The sequence below is a fragment of the Scyliorhinus canicula genome, chromosome 16 (assembly GCF_902713615.1).
Source record: "Scyliorhinus canicula chromosome 16, sScyCan1.1, whole genome shotgun sequence".
In the NCBI taxonomy this organism is placed as follows: domain Eukaryota; kingdom Metazoa; phylum Chordata; class Chondrichthyes; order Carcharhiniformes; family Scyliorhinidae; genus Scyliorhinus; species Scyliorhinus canicula.
This window is the reverse complement of record NC_052161.1, coordinates 6,599,325-6,615,840: the sequence shown is the minus strand read 5'-3', so window position 1 is coordinate 6,615,840 and position 16,516 is coordinate 6,599,325. Positions and strand designations below refer to the sequence as shown.

The following is a 16,516-nucleotide window of genomic DNA, read 5'->3' as shown; positions in this document are numbered from 1 at the left end:
GTGGCGTCATTAATTGTGTTGCCAAACCACTTGCATTTACAATGCGGACGTGTTTCAAATGGATACCATTTATGGTTCTGTTATCTATTGAAGCAACATAGTGTCATAAACAGATCAAATCAGGGTTTGGTTTAGCACAGTGGGCTAAACAGCTGGCTTGTAATGCAGGACAAAGCCAGCAGCACGGCTTCAGTTCCCGTACCGGCCTCCCCGAACAGGCGCCGGAATGTGGCAACTCGGGACTTTTCACAGTAACTTCATTGAAGTCTACTTGTGACAATAAGCGATTATTATTATATCGAAAAAATGAAAGGAATTTACGCATCTCAGACCAAGCACATTGTCGGACACGACCTTAAAACCAACTGGACATATGCATCAGTGAACCTGGCTTCATTGTCTCAGTTGAAAGTAAGCTTTAAAAAATGCTTGCTAGTCTTGTGTAAAAGTGATGAGTTGCTGTGTAATATATATGACAAGGTTGCTCCTCACGGGTCGCTGTATGGACTGTCCACAAGATACACAAGAGGCTTCCTCAACATCCTATCTTGTCTATGGCTCTGCACAACATGAATTGGTCAAATGGTTGGGCGAATTGTTACAACCAATCTTTTTTAAAAATAAATTTAGATTACCCAATTATTTTCTTTCCAATTTGGGGCAATTTAGCGAGGCCAATCCACCTAACTTGCACATCTTTGGGTTGTGGGGGCGAAACCCACGCAAACACAGGGAGAATGTGCAAGTTACAACCAGTCTTGAGCAACAGGTGGCTATTTCACTAATAACAGTATCATAGCCCAGCTTGATGCTGTCCTCGTGTGGTGTAGAAGTTTATGCTTTATAGTAGGGACCACTAGATGGCTATTTGCAGTGGAATCTCTGCTCATGAGCCCAATCATATTGCCCTAATTTCTGTCGAGGTGGGCAAACTCAGCACAGATTAAGAAACAGCATGTTCTGTATGGCAGTGTCTTTAGCTTGTTTACTAATGTCTTCTAGGGAAGGGCCTGTTAATAACTCCAGACCCACAGATTTATATGTGTTTTTCATGACTGTGGGACATCCTAAAATACTGTACAACTAATGAAATACAGTACTGTTGAAGTGCAGTCACTGTTGTACATGAGGAAACACAGTTGCACACAGCAACCTCAGCAGTGTGGTAAAATGCTTCAGTGGTGAGAGATGAATAAAGAACCACGCTATACTGTCTTGTCAACATTCCTCAGTCTTGACCTTGAGTGCTTCCTCCTGAACCAGTGAGACACATTTTATTTTCCTGTATCCACCGATTGTGTCTCCTTGGAGTGAGAGATTGAGCTGTGAACTGTACATGTCAGGTCTTGTGGAAATTAGCATAATGTAAAGTAGTTTCATCCTTCTGTGCTTAGAGCTGAAGAGTCTGACAGCGGACTTCACGTTTGGTTTTATTCAAGCAATGGATGGAGAGAAGGACCCTCGGAATTTATTAATGTCTTTTCAGATCTCCAGGGACATTATAATCAACAATTATGAGCTTGGTATGTATTTTTCTGCATGAGTCAGCAGTTTGCATCACAAGACACTGCTAGATTAAAAAAGCCTAATGAACAAATACATATTGTGTTGAATCCATTTCGCGTGTGATAGTCATAATTAAATCACCTGATATCTTTATCACTGCTAACGCCACATGAGCTTCACCCTGCTCCTAAATGCGTTCTCTTCAGGTGCGAAACAATATTATACAGGGCAGTAGGTTACATTGGTTCTATTTTCAACTTTTAATTGGGTGTAGTACGTACAAAACCTTTATACATCTACCATTCTCTTGCACTGGAAGCCTGCTGGCAGCTTTGTCAGCACATTCATTTATTTTTAGTGTTAGAGTGAGCTCAATTTCCGACAGCTCATCAAAGTAGCTGTGTGAAAGCTCAGATTATTTTTCTGCGAGCCTGTGATACAGAGAGAGCTACCTTTCTTAGCTTCCTCCCTCCTACACCAATACTACTCCAGGCCGTTAGAGGGCCATTAACCTTTGACTCTTTCTTGATGCTTGAATTAGTGAGCAGCCTCTCCAGTGTCCCACTGAACCATGCAGACAGGAGTTTGCAGTATCTATCCCAATCCTAAAAGGGCGCTGCAATTGTCCACATCCTAGATCCTGGAAAGTGGAAAAAGTATCAACCAGGGTTCCTGCTTCTGATCATTATTCAGAAATGCCCTCTTTTAAAATATGCTTGTGTGGACATGGGGTGGAAACACGATCCAGCATCTGCTGTTTGCTTGGTTGTTGAACAAATTGCTGACGTTCACCATCTAGGCTTAATTAGGAGGAATGGCTAAACAAAATAAGGGAAGATCAGGCATTTGCCTTCCACGTAGGACACCCAAAAGCTTTCCACACCTATTGAATTCTTTTGAAGTACAGTCACAGTTTTAATATATGGAATGTGGCTGCCAAGTCCTACAATGTGAAAGTGATTATGATCAATCTTTTTTCATGATGTTGCTTCATGAATCAATATTCCAGAACACTGCTTGCTCGTCTTCAAGTGGTTCCTTTTTAAAAAATAAATTTCAAGTACCTAATTCTTTTTTTTTTCCACTTGAGGAACAATTTAGCGTGGCCAATCCACCTAGCCCGCAGATCTTTGTGTTGTGGGGATGAGACCCACGCAGACACGTGGAGAATGTGCAAACTCCACACACACAGTGACCCGGGGCCAGGATCGAACCCGGGTCCTCGACTCCGTGAGGCAGCAGTGCTAACCGCTGCACCACCAAGCCGCTCACTGAGTGGTTCCTGAAAATCTTTGAGACCCACCTGTGAGGGTAGATGAGCCCTTGGTTCAACACCTCCATCTCCCGCAGTATAGTTGGTATTACATTGGCATGTTACTTGAGATTAATTGCTCAAGTTTATTTTTTATAATCTTTATTGTCACATGTAGGCTTGCATTAACACTGCAATGAAGTTACTCTGAAAAGCCCCTAGTCGCCACATTCCGGCACCTGTTCGGGTACACGGAGGGAGAATTCAGAATGTTCAAATTACCTAACGGCAGGTCTTTTGGAACTTGTGGGAGGAAACGGGAGCACCCGGTGGAAACCCACGCAGACACTGGGAGAACACTCACTCCGTGACCCAAGCCGGAAATCGAACCTGGGACCCTGGCGCTGTGAAGCAACAGTGCTAATCATTGTGCTACCGTGCGGCCTACAGATCTTCAACCCACATCCTTCTGACTCAGTGGTGAGAGTGCTGTCCACTGAGCCAATGCTTACATCTTGATTAGTCAACACAGGGCTCTTTGTGCACATGGAACCACACCTCAGCATTAAGTCAGCACCCTGAACAGGGGAAGAAAGTGAAGTTGGAATTCATTTCCTTTTTACCAAAGAACCCAGTTTGGTTTAATAAACATAACCTTCTTGGTTTATATTCATTTCAGATATCAAAAATTGCGTTTTATTTTGATGCTATCCATTTTACAATGTCTTTTACTTAGCTATTGATATCTGTCTTTCTGTTTTCAGGCAGTTTTGTGGAGGAACTCTTTGAGGTCACTTCATGTTACTTCCCCATTGATTTTACACCAGTAAGTTGTTGATGATGCGTAAGTGGGAGGTGGTGACATCATGGTATTGTCACTGGACTAGTAATCCAGGGACCCAAAACAATGCAGTGGGGACCTGGGTTCAAATCACAGCAGATGGTGTAATTTGAATTCAATAAAATATATAGAATCAAAACTCTAATGCTGACCTTGGAACCATTGTCGATTGTTGTAAAAACCCATCTAGCTCACTAATGTTCTTTAGGGAAGGAAATCTGCCAACTCTTAGCTGATCTGACCTTCATTTCAATCTAGACCCATAGCAATGTGGTTAACCCTTAACTGCCCTCTGAAATTGCCCAGCAAGTTCAAAGGCAATTAGATGGGCAACAAATGTTGGCCTTGCTGGCGACACCGGCAGAATTTAAAAAAAGGTAGAATTCGCGGGGTCAGCAGATTATGGCATTTCATTTTGATCAAGGTGATGAAGCCTATAGCAAGGCTATGAACATGCATACAAATATACACAATTGTAGCGGGAGTAGGCTACTCGGCCCATCGAGTCTGCTCCGCCATTCAATAAGAGCATGGCTGATCTGAATGTAATGTCAACCCCACATTCTTGCCTACCCCCAATAACCTTTCACCCCTTGTTAATCAAGAATCTATCTCGCTCTGCCTTAAAAATATTCAAGGATTTTGCCTTCACTGCCTTTTGATGAAGGGTTCCAGAGACCCATGACCCTCCGAGAAACTAATTCTCCTCATCACTGTCTTAAATGGACAACCCCTTATTTGATTTCTGTCGGCATACACCATTGGAAATAACTTTGTCAGTATTTCCGATTTAGTTTTTCCATATCAGTGGGCATGATGCAGTGCAGGCTCTAGCTACTAGATGGATCTGAGGGTGGGTTTTTAATTTTTGCCTCCCAATTCCGTTAACATATTGTGTACGTGTGGGAAGGGAAGACTGTTAATTTTTGGAAGAAGGGAGGATCAATGAGTTTGTATCTTGAGGCCGTGGAAAAATGAATTGAAGGAGGAGACTTGGAGGTTAGTCCAGATTTCAACACCTTGAGTTAAAGAGAGCGAACGACTTTTCAATTACTTCTGAAATTTAGAGGGAGGAGCCTTGGTTGTATAAAATGGAATCAATTGTAATGGCAGAGAGAGATGGGGGAAATTAATGCTTTGCTGAAGCGGGATGATCCCTTTCCCACTAGAACCTCTGAATTCTTGTGGAAGTAAACCAACTAGAGGAATGGAATAAAGTGGCTGAAATCCGTCTCGGGGGAATGAATGGGGTGTGCTGAGTGCATATTATTGTCAGAATCTGACCTTTCTCTCTTCTTGCAGCCTCCAAATGACCCACATGGAATATCTCAGGAGGAGTTGGTGCTGAGTCTACGATCTGTTCTAACTGCCACACCCCGATTTGCAGAGGTAGTATAAGTAAATGAGTCTGTTGGACACTGCAGTGCCTCATTGAGGTGTAGCTATAGGCACAGATATAACCATCATGTAGGCTGTTCAATCCAGGCTTTCTGTGACTTCTTAAGATCATACAGCATAGAAGTTAGGCCTTTTGGCGCAGTGTATCTGTGCCAGCTCTTGGAAAGCGAGGTCCAATTGTTCTCTCTCACCCTGCTCTTTCTCTCCACCTTGCAATTTTTTTGCTCCTTCAAGTATTTCTCCTAATTTTGCCTCTGGCTCTTTTGTTAGCCACCTTGGGTCTTTCAGCCAGTGGCAATATTCTCTTTACGTACTTTATTCAAGATTATAATTACATCCCACTTAACTTTCTCGTATTTTGTGTCCTTTGTTAGAAGTTGTTCTGTATGAACAGGGTCAGCTGACACGGATGGACTTTAGTCGTCAATACAGCTTGCCGACACTTGCTGTTAAAACTTAACCCATGAAGCATGGCCACTTTTAAATGCTCGAGGTTACCTATAGGCCTGTACACCCTCGAGGTGATGCTTCCAGTAGGAAGGGAGAAAGTAGGCCCAGGAAATCTGATTCATACAGCCCCTTCTTATAATATAATTCATGTCAAGTAGTATTTGCAGCACAGAAATGGGACATTTAGCCCAACAAGTTCCCCTCAGTATAATGATGGCCAGTTCATCAGGGTGGGCAAAAGCTTGGCTCAGAAGTGGGCAGGTGCCCAAGTAGGGAGTGAGCCAAGGCCTGGAGGCTAAAGACTGGTTCAGATGGCTCTGATGTTGAGCAGACATCATGGGCTGAAATGGCTTGCTCCCGAGGTTACTTGCCTGGGGCTACTTTCGTAATAACACCCCTCTCTGCAGTGTGCAGGGATAGACATTCCCGTTCTGTAAGTCTCACTTCCACATTGAGAGCTTACCCACTGTGCAGTGTGATCACTGTGGACGTGCTATCTGTGGTAAAACAGATGTGCTTTTGCCTGTGGCATTCCTCTGATGCATCTTTCAACTTGTTTTATAGACATCAATCAATGCGTTAAGAAAGTATGAACAAATGTAATCTATTCGTCAGCAATACTGTTGCACAGAATTTCAACCAGCAAGTTCCTGTGAGGCTGCAGCATGTTCTATCTCTTCCCCACCTGGTCTGAGACAAATATTTGAACATGCCTCATCCTGTTGACAACAGTTGTAGAAATCTTAAGGAAACAGGCCCTTTTTCCCGTGTGACCTTTGACATTGAGTATTGGCAGGATGTTACATGGTGGGGAACGGGAGGGCTGATGGCAGCCAGGTCAAGTTGTGTTGTCTGAATTTAGTTTTGCATGTTTTCACACAGTTTCTCTTAATTTGCTGCTGTTGCTTCTTGTGCACTTAGTTCCTATTGCCACTGCTGATTGAGAAGCTGGATTCAGATGTTCAAAGTGCCAAAGTGGACTCCCTTCAGACTCTGGTAAGTGAGCAGTTCCAGTTATTGACATGTCGCCGGTGGGTCTTGTGTGGCATTGTTCACCCAATCCTCTGGGTCTGGGCTGTGATACTCAGTTACTAATCTGGCTAAAACTTAACCTTTCAGACCACTGCTCTAAATAGACAAATCCAGTTCATTGCAGCTACTTGTACGGGTAATGGTGGTTGGATTGATGAAGACCAAACATTCTGTTCAAACTTGCAGCCCTGTAGTTTGACAAAACCATTTTAACTTTGTGCAGGCGCTGAAATGACCTTGCCTCTGAACTCTCTCTGCTTGCTCTTGTAGCATAGCAGCACGAGAAAGGGCTCAATATGTGGCCCCAAGCAAGGTGGGCCAGAAGTGGAGAGCCGGGCCCTGTGGAGAGGTAGAGCTGAAAGGAGGGTAGGCCCCAAATAGCGTGTGTATGTTAAGTGCCGTCCTCGAATCAATAGGTTCCGAGCATTCGACGAAGAAGCCGTTGCTGCTATCGTTCTAATGTGAAACGTTAATTAGGAAATGAAAAGGCGGCAAAAAAAGTGAATCTACTGTAAATATGGAATAAAAATGGAACATGTTCGGAATACATAAAAAACATGTCAGCATCCAAGAGGAGGAGGTAGGTTCTGGCTAAGGATCTCCATCTGCAAGATTAAGTTGTCTCCTTCCATCTCCAAACTCCCAAAGATTTGTGCAGCCTGCCCAAGATTAGGACAGTGCTTATTGATTCTATATTTTTAGTGTTGCTCCTACTTATACTGATGTGTTGTAAATAATATTGCCAATTGTACAGAGTTGCTGCTGTCGAGCTGGTGCATTATACCTCACCAATTATTTTATTTTATTTTTTATTTCTTTTTTATTATTACATTTTTTGTCAGGCAGTGCCCATTTCCCCTTAAATTCAATTACATTACCATTGCTGAATCCCCAAATATCACCATGCTGGGGATTACCAGTAACCAGAAACTTAACTGAACCAGCCATGTAAATACTGTGGCTCGGAAAGTCGGAGGCTGGGAATGCTGCAGCGAGTTGCTAACGTCTTGACTCCCCAAAGACTGTCCACCATCTACAAGGCGCAAGTCAGGAATGTGGGCACTTGTCTGGATGATCGCAGCTTCAACAACACTCAAGGAGCTTGACACCAGAACAAAGCAGCCTATTTAATCGTTAATCCATCCACCACTATATACATTCACTCCTTACACTGCCAGTGCACAGTAGCAGCAGTGCATACTGTCTTCAAGATGCAGTATAGCAACTCACTAAGTGTCCTTCAACTGCACGTTCCAAACTCTCAACCTCTACCACCTAGAAGGACAAGGGCAGCAGGTGCATGTGAACACCAACACCGGCAAATTCCCCTGCAAGTCGCACACAATCCTGACTTGAAAATATATCGACCGTTCCTTCACTGCAAGTGGGTAAAAATCCTGGAACTCTCCCTAGCAGCACTGTGGGAGTACCGACACCACATGGACTGCAGAGGGTCAAGAGGTCGGCTCATCACCATCTTCTCAAGGGCAATAAGAGATGGGTAACAAATGCTGTCCTTGCCAGCAAAGCTCACATCATGAATTTAAAAAAAAAATGATAATGATGGATGGATGAAGATGGGGCTTTGCTGGAGATGGTGGTGTTTTGCTGTCCTCAGCCATGCTATCAAGGGGGAGCTGCTAAGTAGATTCTAAGCTCCTCGTATAGTGAAATGGTGGTAGACCTTGCATGGGCTACTGTCGTGTATTTCATAATTACTTGGTCAGAGCGCCATTGGCAGATGGCTGGGTGCAGTACAAATAGCTCTAGTTGCAAAGAGGGGTGTGCCTCTAGGAATGGAATGCAAGAGTCTTTCTTTGGAAAATGGAGCCGATAGGTACTTCATCACTAGTCATTGTATAGTACTTGCCATTGCTGTATCATTCACTGTACCATTGTATAGTACTTGCCATTGCTGTATCATTCACTGTACCATTGTATAGTACTTGCCATTGCTGTATCATTCACTGTACCATTGTATAGTACTTGCCATTGCTGTATCATTCACTGTACCATTGTATAGTACTTGCCATTGCTGTATCATTCACTGTACCATTGTATAGTACTTGCCATTGCTGTATCATTCACTGTACCATTGGCGCCGTGACTGCAGTGTGTGCTATCTCCAGGATCCACTGCAGCATTTTGCAAAGGCTTCTTTCACAACGCCTCTCAACTCATGACCTCTACCACCTAGAAGGATGGGGCGGGGTGCATGGGAACACCATCACTTCCAACTATCTTTCCAGCTTTAGGAGGAACAGCTGATATATATCTATATATTATATATATATATATATATATATCTCAGTCAAGCTGGAAAGATAGTTGGAAGTGATGGTGTCATAATCCTGAAAATAACAGCGCCATGGAACCACTTTCACCACATGGACTGCAATGGTTCAAGGAAAGTGACTCAACACCACCTGATGACTTAAGTGCCAATATATACGGTGTTGCCCGTGACGTCTCAAGAATCAACAAAAGAAAATAACTCGCTGTTTTCTTTGTCCCTCACAGGCAGCGTGCTGCAGAGAGTACAGAAAGAAGGAGTTGAAAGAATTCCTACCAGCTCTTTGGCATTCTATACGCAGAGAGGTAAGCACGGGAATGGACTGTACCTTCTCTATTTGCTGCCTCTGTTGGTTGCACTATTGTTTCTTAGGGGCTCGAGTTCGAAATCCAGTACAGAGGATTAAGCACAATATCCCAGAGGCTGACACCTTCCAGCAGTGCAGTGATGAAAGAGAGCTACACTTAGGCACAGCTCGTCAAACTTACAAAGGGATTTGATAGCTTGGATGTAGATGAGAAATTTTCACTTGAGGAAGAGACCAGAGCTAGAATAAATTCCAAAAGGAATTTGGGAGAAAGTGGTTGGAATATGTAACTCCAAATGACGAGACGTAGTTGAGGCAGATAGCATAGATGCATAAAGAAAAACTAAATGAACATGAGGGGAAAAAGGGTAGTGGGAGGTTCATGTGGAGTATGAACACTGGCATGAACCAGTTGGACTGAATGGCCTGTTTCGAGAATCGTAGAATCAGTACAGCCCAGAAGAAGGCCATTCAGCCCATCTTTTTTGCTGGCTCTCCTCGGGAGCAATTTATGTACTGTCATTCCCCACTCTCTCCCCCACATCCCTGCACATTCCTCCTAGAAAATGTAGGACAAAATTACAGTACAGAAATAGACCACTCTGTCCATTGTGTCTGTGCCAGCTGGAAAACATGCCCCTGAGACGAATCCCATTTTCCAGCACTTGGTCCATAGCCCTGGAGATCATAGGACTTAATAGGAACATTCAGCCCATTGAACCTGCTCCGCCATTCAAAACGATCATGGCTGATTGAACACTTTGATGCACTATCCCCAAAATTTTAAATTATTGTTAATCAAAAATCTATCAATCTCTATCTTAAACAGAACGAGTGAGCTTCCACAGTCTTCTGATGTAGAGAATTCCAAAGATTCACAACCCTCTGTGTAAAGAAATTTTGCCTCACCTCGGTCCTAAGTGGCATCCCTCTTATTTTGAAACTGCGCCTCTGGTTCTAGATTCTCCAACCAAGGGAAACATCTTATCTATCCTGTCTATTCCCATAAGTATTTTGTACGTTTCAATGAGATTGCCTCTCATTCTTCAAAATTCTATAGAAAATACAGGCCCAATTCACCCAATCTCTCATCATAAGACAGTGCTGCTATCCCTGGAACAGCCTTGGTGAATCCGGATGCTCCAGTTTACCCTGTCAAGTCCTGAAAGACGTGCTTGTTAGGTGAATTGGACATTCTGAATTCTCCCTCTGTGTAAACGAACAGGCGCCGGAATGTGGCGACTAGGGGATTTTCACAGTAACCTCATTGCAGTGTTAATGTAAGCCTACTTATGACACTAATAAAGATTATTATTATAACCTCCATTGCACTCCCTTTGTGACAATAATATCCTTTGAGGTAAGGGGACCAAAGCTGTACATAGTGCTCCAGATACGGGTCAAACCAAGCTTCTGTACAATTGAAGCAAGACCGTACTACTGTACTCGGATGCTCTTGTGGCCTTCCCAATATCATGTTAACCTTCAGTGACTTATGGACATGGACACCCAAGTACCTATCCAGGCACCTTTTAACTGAGTTGAGGGTTTTTTCCTCTACTGCCTTTTCAGTTCCAGATCCCTACAACCTTCTGGGTGAAGAAATCTTTCTTCATCGCCCCTCTTATCCTTCTACAAATGACTTTAATTCCATGCCCCCTTGTCATTGACTTTATCTGCTAAGGGAAATAGATCCTTCCCATCCACTCAGCCCCTCTCAACCTTCCACACTTATTCACATCTCCTGTTTTATGTGCTGTCAATTCCCCTGTGCTCTGTTTCAGAATTAACCAGTTGACGATGAATTGTGCATTTTTTTTGGTGGGTAATTTTAACCATTTAAAAATAATTTTTATTCAAATTTTTCAACAACAAATTTTCTCCCAACAATAAAATAAACAAGGTATAGAAATAAACAGAAAGAAGGACCCCCCCCCCCCCCCCCAAACCAATACAAAGCACTAAATTAATAACAATACAAAAAAGAAGAAAGTAGCAAACAAACAAACAGTCGCAAAAACAAACCCCCTTTACAGACCCCATCCCCCCCCCCCCCCCCGGGATTTATTTTTTTTGGAATAATTTTTATTCACGTTTTCAACAACAAATTTTTATCACAACAGAGAAAAATAGTAACCCCTCCCCTCCAATACAAAAACAATAAATTAACAAGAAAAATAAATAAGCGTAAAACCATGCGAACAAACCCCCATAACGAACCCGTAGCCCCCGCCCGGCTACCTTCCCCCGATTCCCGTCCATTTTCCCCTGATTCTTGGCCACCCGACTATTCTTCCTCTTGTTCGTTGGCCACAAACAGGTCCCGGAACAATTGCATGAATGGCTCCCATGTTCTGTGGAAGCCGTCGTCTGACCCTCGGATGGCAAATTTGATTTTCTCCATTTGGAGAGATTCCGAGAGGTCAGACAGCCAGTCTGCAGCTCTGGGCGGTGCTGCTGACCGCCAGCCAAACAGGATTCTACGGCGGGCGATCAGGGAGGCAAAGGCAAGGGCGTCCGCCCTCCTCCCCAGGAATAGATCTGGCTGGTCTGAAACCCAGAAGACCGCCACTATCGGGCATGGCTCCACCCTCACCCCCACCACTTTGGACATAGCCTCGAAGAAGGCTGTCCAGTACTCCACATGTCTGGGGCAAGACCAGAACATGTGGGCGTGGTTGGCCGGGCCTCTTTGGCACCGTTCACATCTGTCCTCCACCTCCGGGAAGAACCTACTCATACGGTTTCTTGTTAAGTGGGCTCTGTGTACCACTTTTAGTTGCGTCAGGCTGAGCCTTGCGCAGGTGGAGGTGGAGTTGATCCTATGCAGTGCTTCGCTCTAGAGTCCCCACCCTATCTCAATCCCCAGGTCATCCTCCCATTTCTTTCTTGTTGCGTCCAGTACGGCGTCGTCCCTTTCTACCAGTCGGTCATACATGTCGCTACAGTTCCCTTTCTCTAGGATACTTGTGTCCAGTAGGTATTCCAGTAGTGTCTGTCGTGGCGGTTGTGGGTACGTCCTTGTCTCCTTTCGTAAGAAGTTTTTGAGCTGCAGATACCGTAGCTCGTTCCCCCCAGCTAGTCGAAATTTCTCTCAGTTCGTCCAGTGTTGTGATCCTGTCGTCCGTGTCCCTGACTGTCAGTGTCCCCCCGTCCTGCCTCCACCTTTTGAAGGTGGCGTCAGTCAGTGCTGGTGTGAACCTATGGTTGTTGCAGGTGGGAGCCTTGTCCGACATTTTGGTCAGGCCAAATTGCTGCCGCAGTTGGTTCCAGGATTGGAGGGTGGCTGTCACCACTGGGCTTCTGGAGTGTTTTTTGGGTGGGGATGGGAGTGCTGTCGTGGTAAGGGCCCGGAGGGAGGTCCCCATGCAGGACGCCTCCTCCGCACGCACCCACTCGGCTTCTGGCTCCTGGATCCATCCCCTTACTCGCTCGGCTGTTGCCGCCAGTGCTAGAATTGTAGGTTTGGGAGGGCTACCTCCCCCCCCGGATAAAGAAGGATCCTAGCATTTTTACCCCCCCCCCCCCATACGAACGGCATGATAAGTTTGTCCAGCGCTTTGAAAAAGGCCTTGGGGATGTAGATCGGGATAGATCTAAACAGGAAGAGGAACCTGGGCAGTACGTTCATTTTGATCGTCTGGACTCTCCCCGCGAGGGAGAGTGGGAGTGTGTTCCATCTTTGCAGGTCCTTTTTTACTTCCTCCGTCAAGCTGGTGAGGTTCCATTTGTGGATCCCTTTCCAGTCATGGGCTATTTGGATCCCCAGGTAGCGGAATTTGTGTCGGATGGGTAATTTAATCTATGGATTTCTGTCCATTATTGCGACAGTCCCAAGCCTCCCTGCCGTGTGAGATGGTTGGGACACTTTCACTGAGTATAGTTGGCTCAAACCCCTGAGGGATTTTTAACATGACCTCAAGATCAGGAATGTTATAAAGCCAGATTAATTGTTAGTGGGTCATGTGCCATGTTTCATTTGTGGTGCAGTGGACATTGTACATGTAGGATTTTAAGAAATTTCCTTAACTATTTCAGGTCTTTCAGACAGCAAGTGAAAAGATTGAGACTGAATGTCTTGCTGCTCTCCAAGGACTATCGACTAGCCTGTCCAAGTCGGTCATCGATTCAGATGCAGAGGATAGCTTGGATACGTTCCTCGACAATGTTCTGCAAGGTATGCATGAGATCCTGCTTTTTGTCCAGTGGAATCGATCTCACTCGCATGATGAGTCAGTATAGGAATGTCACATGCCTAATATCTGGGTGAATAGAGATGCTTGAATCTTTCCAAATAGATATGTACTATTAATTTTGTACTCCAAAGTGGGATGTCAGCGATGTGGGGCAAATGAGTTTCCATTTTCATCATCTGATATCAGTTCTTTGGATCAGGTGTGCTGCAGAATAAATGTATAAAGTAGAGGTGACAATCGGATTAACCATGAACTTGTCAAGTGCCGAACAGGCTTAAGAGGCAGAATCGTCGTCATTCGTACGCTTGTATGTATATTGACATACTGGGCTGGGATCTCATAAACGCCCTTTAAATGCACCCCATTTTTCACTCAACCCTGTACAAACCCCTTGTGCAATCTTGTACCACTGAAAACAACTTGAGGCTTTTGTTGGTTTGCAAATATATCAAACTTTCTGTTTCAAAGCTTTTAACAAATGTGTGATTTGCTCTGCTTGTGCTAACAGTGTTGCTATTATACCAGTTCACTGCAGCAATTCTTATTATTTCTGAATATTTTGCCAATGTGGTCAAGAAAATATATATTTTTTAAGCATCTTTAATGATTTTCAAGCAGGGAAGAAGCAGAGAAACAGACGACAATACAAAGTCACTCCCCCAAGTTAAGGTTGAGAAACTGCATGTACTGTTCGTTTTAGAGCTGAAGTCAAAGTTTGAATATTGTTTTCTTTTCTTTGGTTTATATAAAAGTTAGTTTGTAAAATAACCAAACCCAAAAGTTATCAGTCCTGGAATGAATCAATCTTTCCGCACCTTCTTAAAACTTAAAAAAGTTATCTAATCCAGACTCTTCAACACTGTGGAGAGCTGAGAAGGTATTTGTAATTGTAACTCCTCTAATCAGGGGTCCCATATTGCCCTTGTAGGAGCGGTGTCAAGACCTGTGTATTGAGTCAGCTTCCACGTGGGGTCCTTCCCTGTGGCTCAACTCGGTATAAGAGAGCAACAGACACATCAACAATCTGGATAAGACAGTTTTATTTTCTCGAGCTTGAGTTCGTGTACACGGATCTGGATGTTTGCCAAGATCTATCTACTAAACACTGGTAAAAACACATCGATTATACAACTTCCAAAAATCAATAGCCCACCCCAGTTGGACTCGATCCAATCCCTGAAGCTGTTATGTAACACATGGGCAAGTTAGCTAGCCTAAATCCCATCATGCCTTGTGGCCACTGCTATGTCCTTTAGTCCTGAGCGCCTATGCTAGTCAACAAGTGGAGTGGTAAGGTATCCGAGCGATGAGGGTCTATGGAATTGTGTGAATGATCAAATGTAAAGAGAATACTGATTACTGTCAACATATCATCTTTCCAAACTGCTGGAACAAAAAATAAACAAGTGAGGTGATAAACGTGTAACTAAAACAAACCATGATTCAAATCCTAAGCCTGTCAACATAAAAGGACAAGCAACAGGTATTTTACCTTATACGACATCCATTAACTAGCCAACCTTGTTCGTTGGGTATTATCCTGACAAAGAAGGCGAATTGGGGCTGCAGAGTGGATAGCACTGCGGCCTCACAGCGCCAGGGACCCGGGTTCAATTCTAGCCTCGGGTGACTGTATGTGTGGAGTTTGAACTTCCTCCCCATGTCTGCTTGGGTTTCCTCCGGGTGCTCCGGGTTCCTCCCGCAGTCCAAAGATGTGCAGGTTAGATGGTTTGGCCATGATAAATTGCCCCTTAGTGTCCAAAAGGTGAGATGGGGTTATTGGTTACGGGGGTAGATTGGGGGCAGGGTCCTAGGTAGGGTGCTCTTTTCAAGGGTCGGTGCAGACTCTGTGTTGAATGGCCTCCTTCTGCATGATAGACATTCTACGATTCTATGAAAAGAGAAAACAGCACTACTTAATATACAGTTGCTTAATCTAACCGTGTGGTGGATGCTATGCTATTTTTCTTTTATAAATTTAGGGTACCCAGTTATTTATTTTTTCCAATTAAGGGGCAATTTAGCCTGGCCAATCCACCTAACCTGCACATCTTTGGCTTGTGGGGGTGAAACCCAGGATCAACTGAGCATACCCTTGATTCAAGCATATTAAATGATAAATACCGCTGTCAAAGAAAAGAAGACACATATGAGAGAAGATACGATACCCAGAAACAACCAATATAGCCGTCAGTTGAACAAGCATTTTAAGAATTATATATATGCCTCTATAGGAAACAGTCTGCCTCGCCTGGTGCATTAAAGAAGTGGTCTTTCCGTGAGAGTAGTTCGAGGATAGGCAGGGTGGATCAACACAAAGCCAATTCCTTTTTTGTATTGCGTGGACTTGATGCTGTTGAATGCAGCACGACGCTTAGCCAGGTCCGCGCTCATGTCTCGATATATCCTAATAGGATGGTCCCGGCAGCTAAGATCGCGGGTGCTATCGCACCCATTGAAAGACCAGCTCTTTGTTTTTGTAACTGTGGAACCGGGATAGGATGGCTCGTAGGGAGTCGCCGGGACGAGGTTTCAATCCAAGGGTGCGGTGGGCCCGATCCAGCTCTGGGAAAAACAGGGAACACGTCTTTGCCCAATTAATGTTAAAGTTCAGATATAAACTGAGTAGGGGTGTGGCCTTCAGACTCTGGTTACCCCACAATTTGCCGGTTCTGTCGCCTGGACCGGTTCTCACGGTCGTCGACGATATTTTGCAGCGCCACATTCTCGTTCCTCACCACAGTCAGCTCCGACTCCAAGGCCTGATTCTGTAGGTGTGGTCAGAGAGGGCTGTCTCCATATTGATGATGGTGGAGTGGGAGTCAACAGTTGGGCGAGTGGAATGGAGGGAGGATCGCCCTGCTTGTCCTGCTCAGCGGCCAGCGGGAGAGCGGGCTGCCATCTTGATTTCATCCGGATAGGTGAAGGTTTCTATTTCAGTTGAGGTTTTCTGGCTAAAATACGAGCAGAAGTTTGTTGCTTACTCATTTACAGCGGCTTTCACAGTCTCAAATATCTCAGCGTTCGACTCGCGGCGCTGTGAACGATAGAAAAGCGAGAATATCGGGAGTTGGTACCGTGTGTGCATTCTCCACCTATGTCGTGAAACGTGAAGTGCATGAAAATATCTTTATTGTTTAACTTTTTTTTTTGTCTTTTACTTATTTTTCCTCATGACTGGCATGGCACATAACTAAATTTATTCTGTCTCTTGAACAATGGTCTCCACCTCAGTGTGGTT

At 44.4% G+C, this 16,516-nt stretch overlaps 1 protein-coding gene across 1 annotated transcript in view; it reads left to right on the top strand.

The window, feature by feature from the left end:
* Positions 1-16,516, top strand: part of mms19 (MMS19 homolog, cytosolic iron-sulfur assembly component) — an 80,652-nt gene that overhangs the window by 27,690 nt on the left and 36,446 nt on the right. Inside the window, exons 7-12 of the mRNA XM_038821851.1 lie at positions 1,395-1,523; positions 3,523-3,584; positions 4,902-4,988; positions 6,369-6,443; positions 9,000-9,077; positions 13,118-13,256. Of these exons, the coding sequence (XP_038677779.1) occupies positions 1,395-1,523; positions 3,523-3,584; positions 4,902-4,988; positions 6,369-6,443; positions 9,000-9,077; positions 13,118-13,256 (570 nt within the window). The remainder of the gene's footprint in view (positions 1-1,394; positions 1,524-3,522; positions 3,585-4,901; positions 4,989-6,368; positions 6,444-8,999; positions 9,078-13,117; positions 13,257-16,516) is intronic.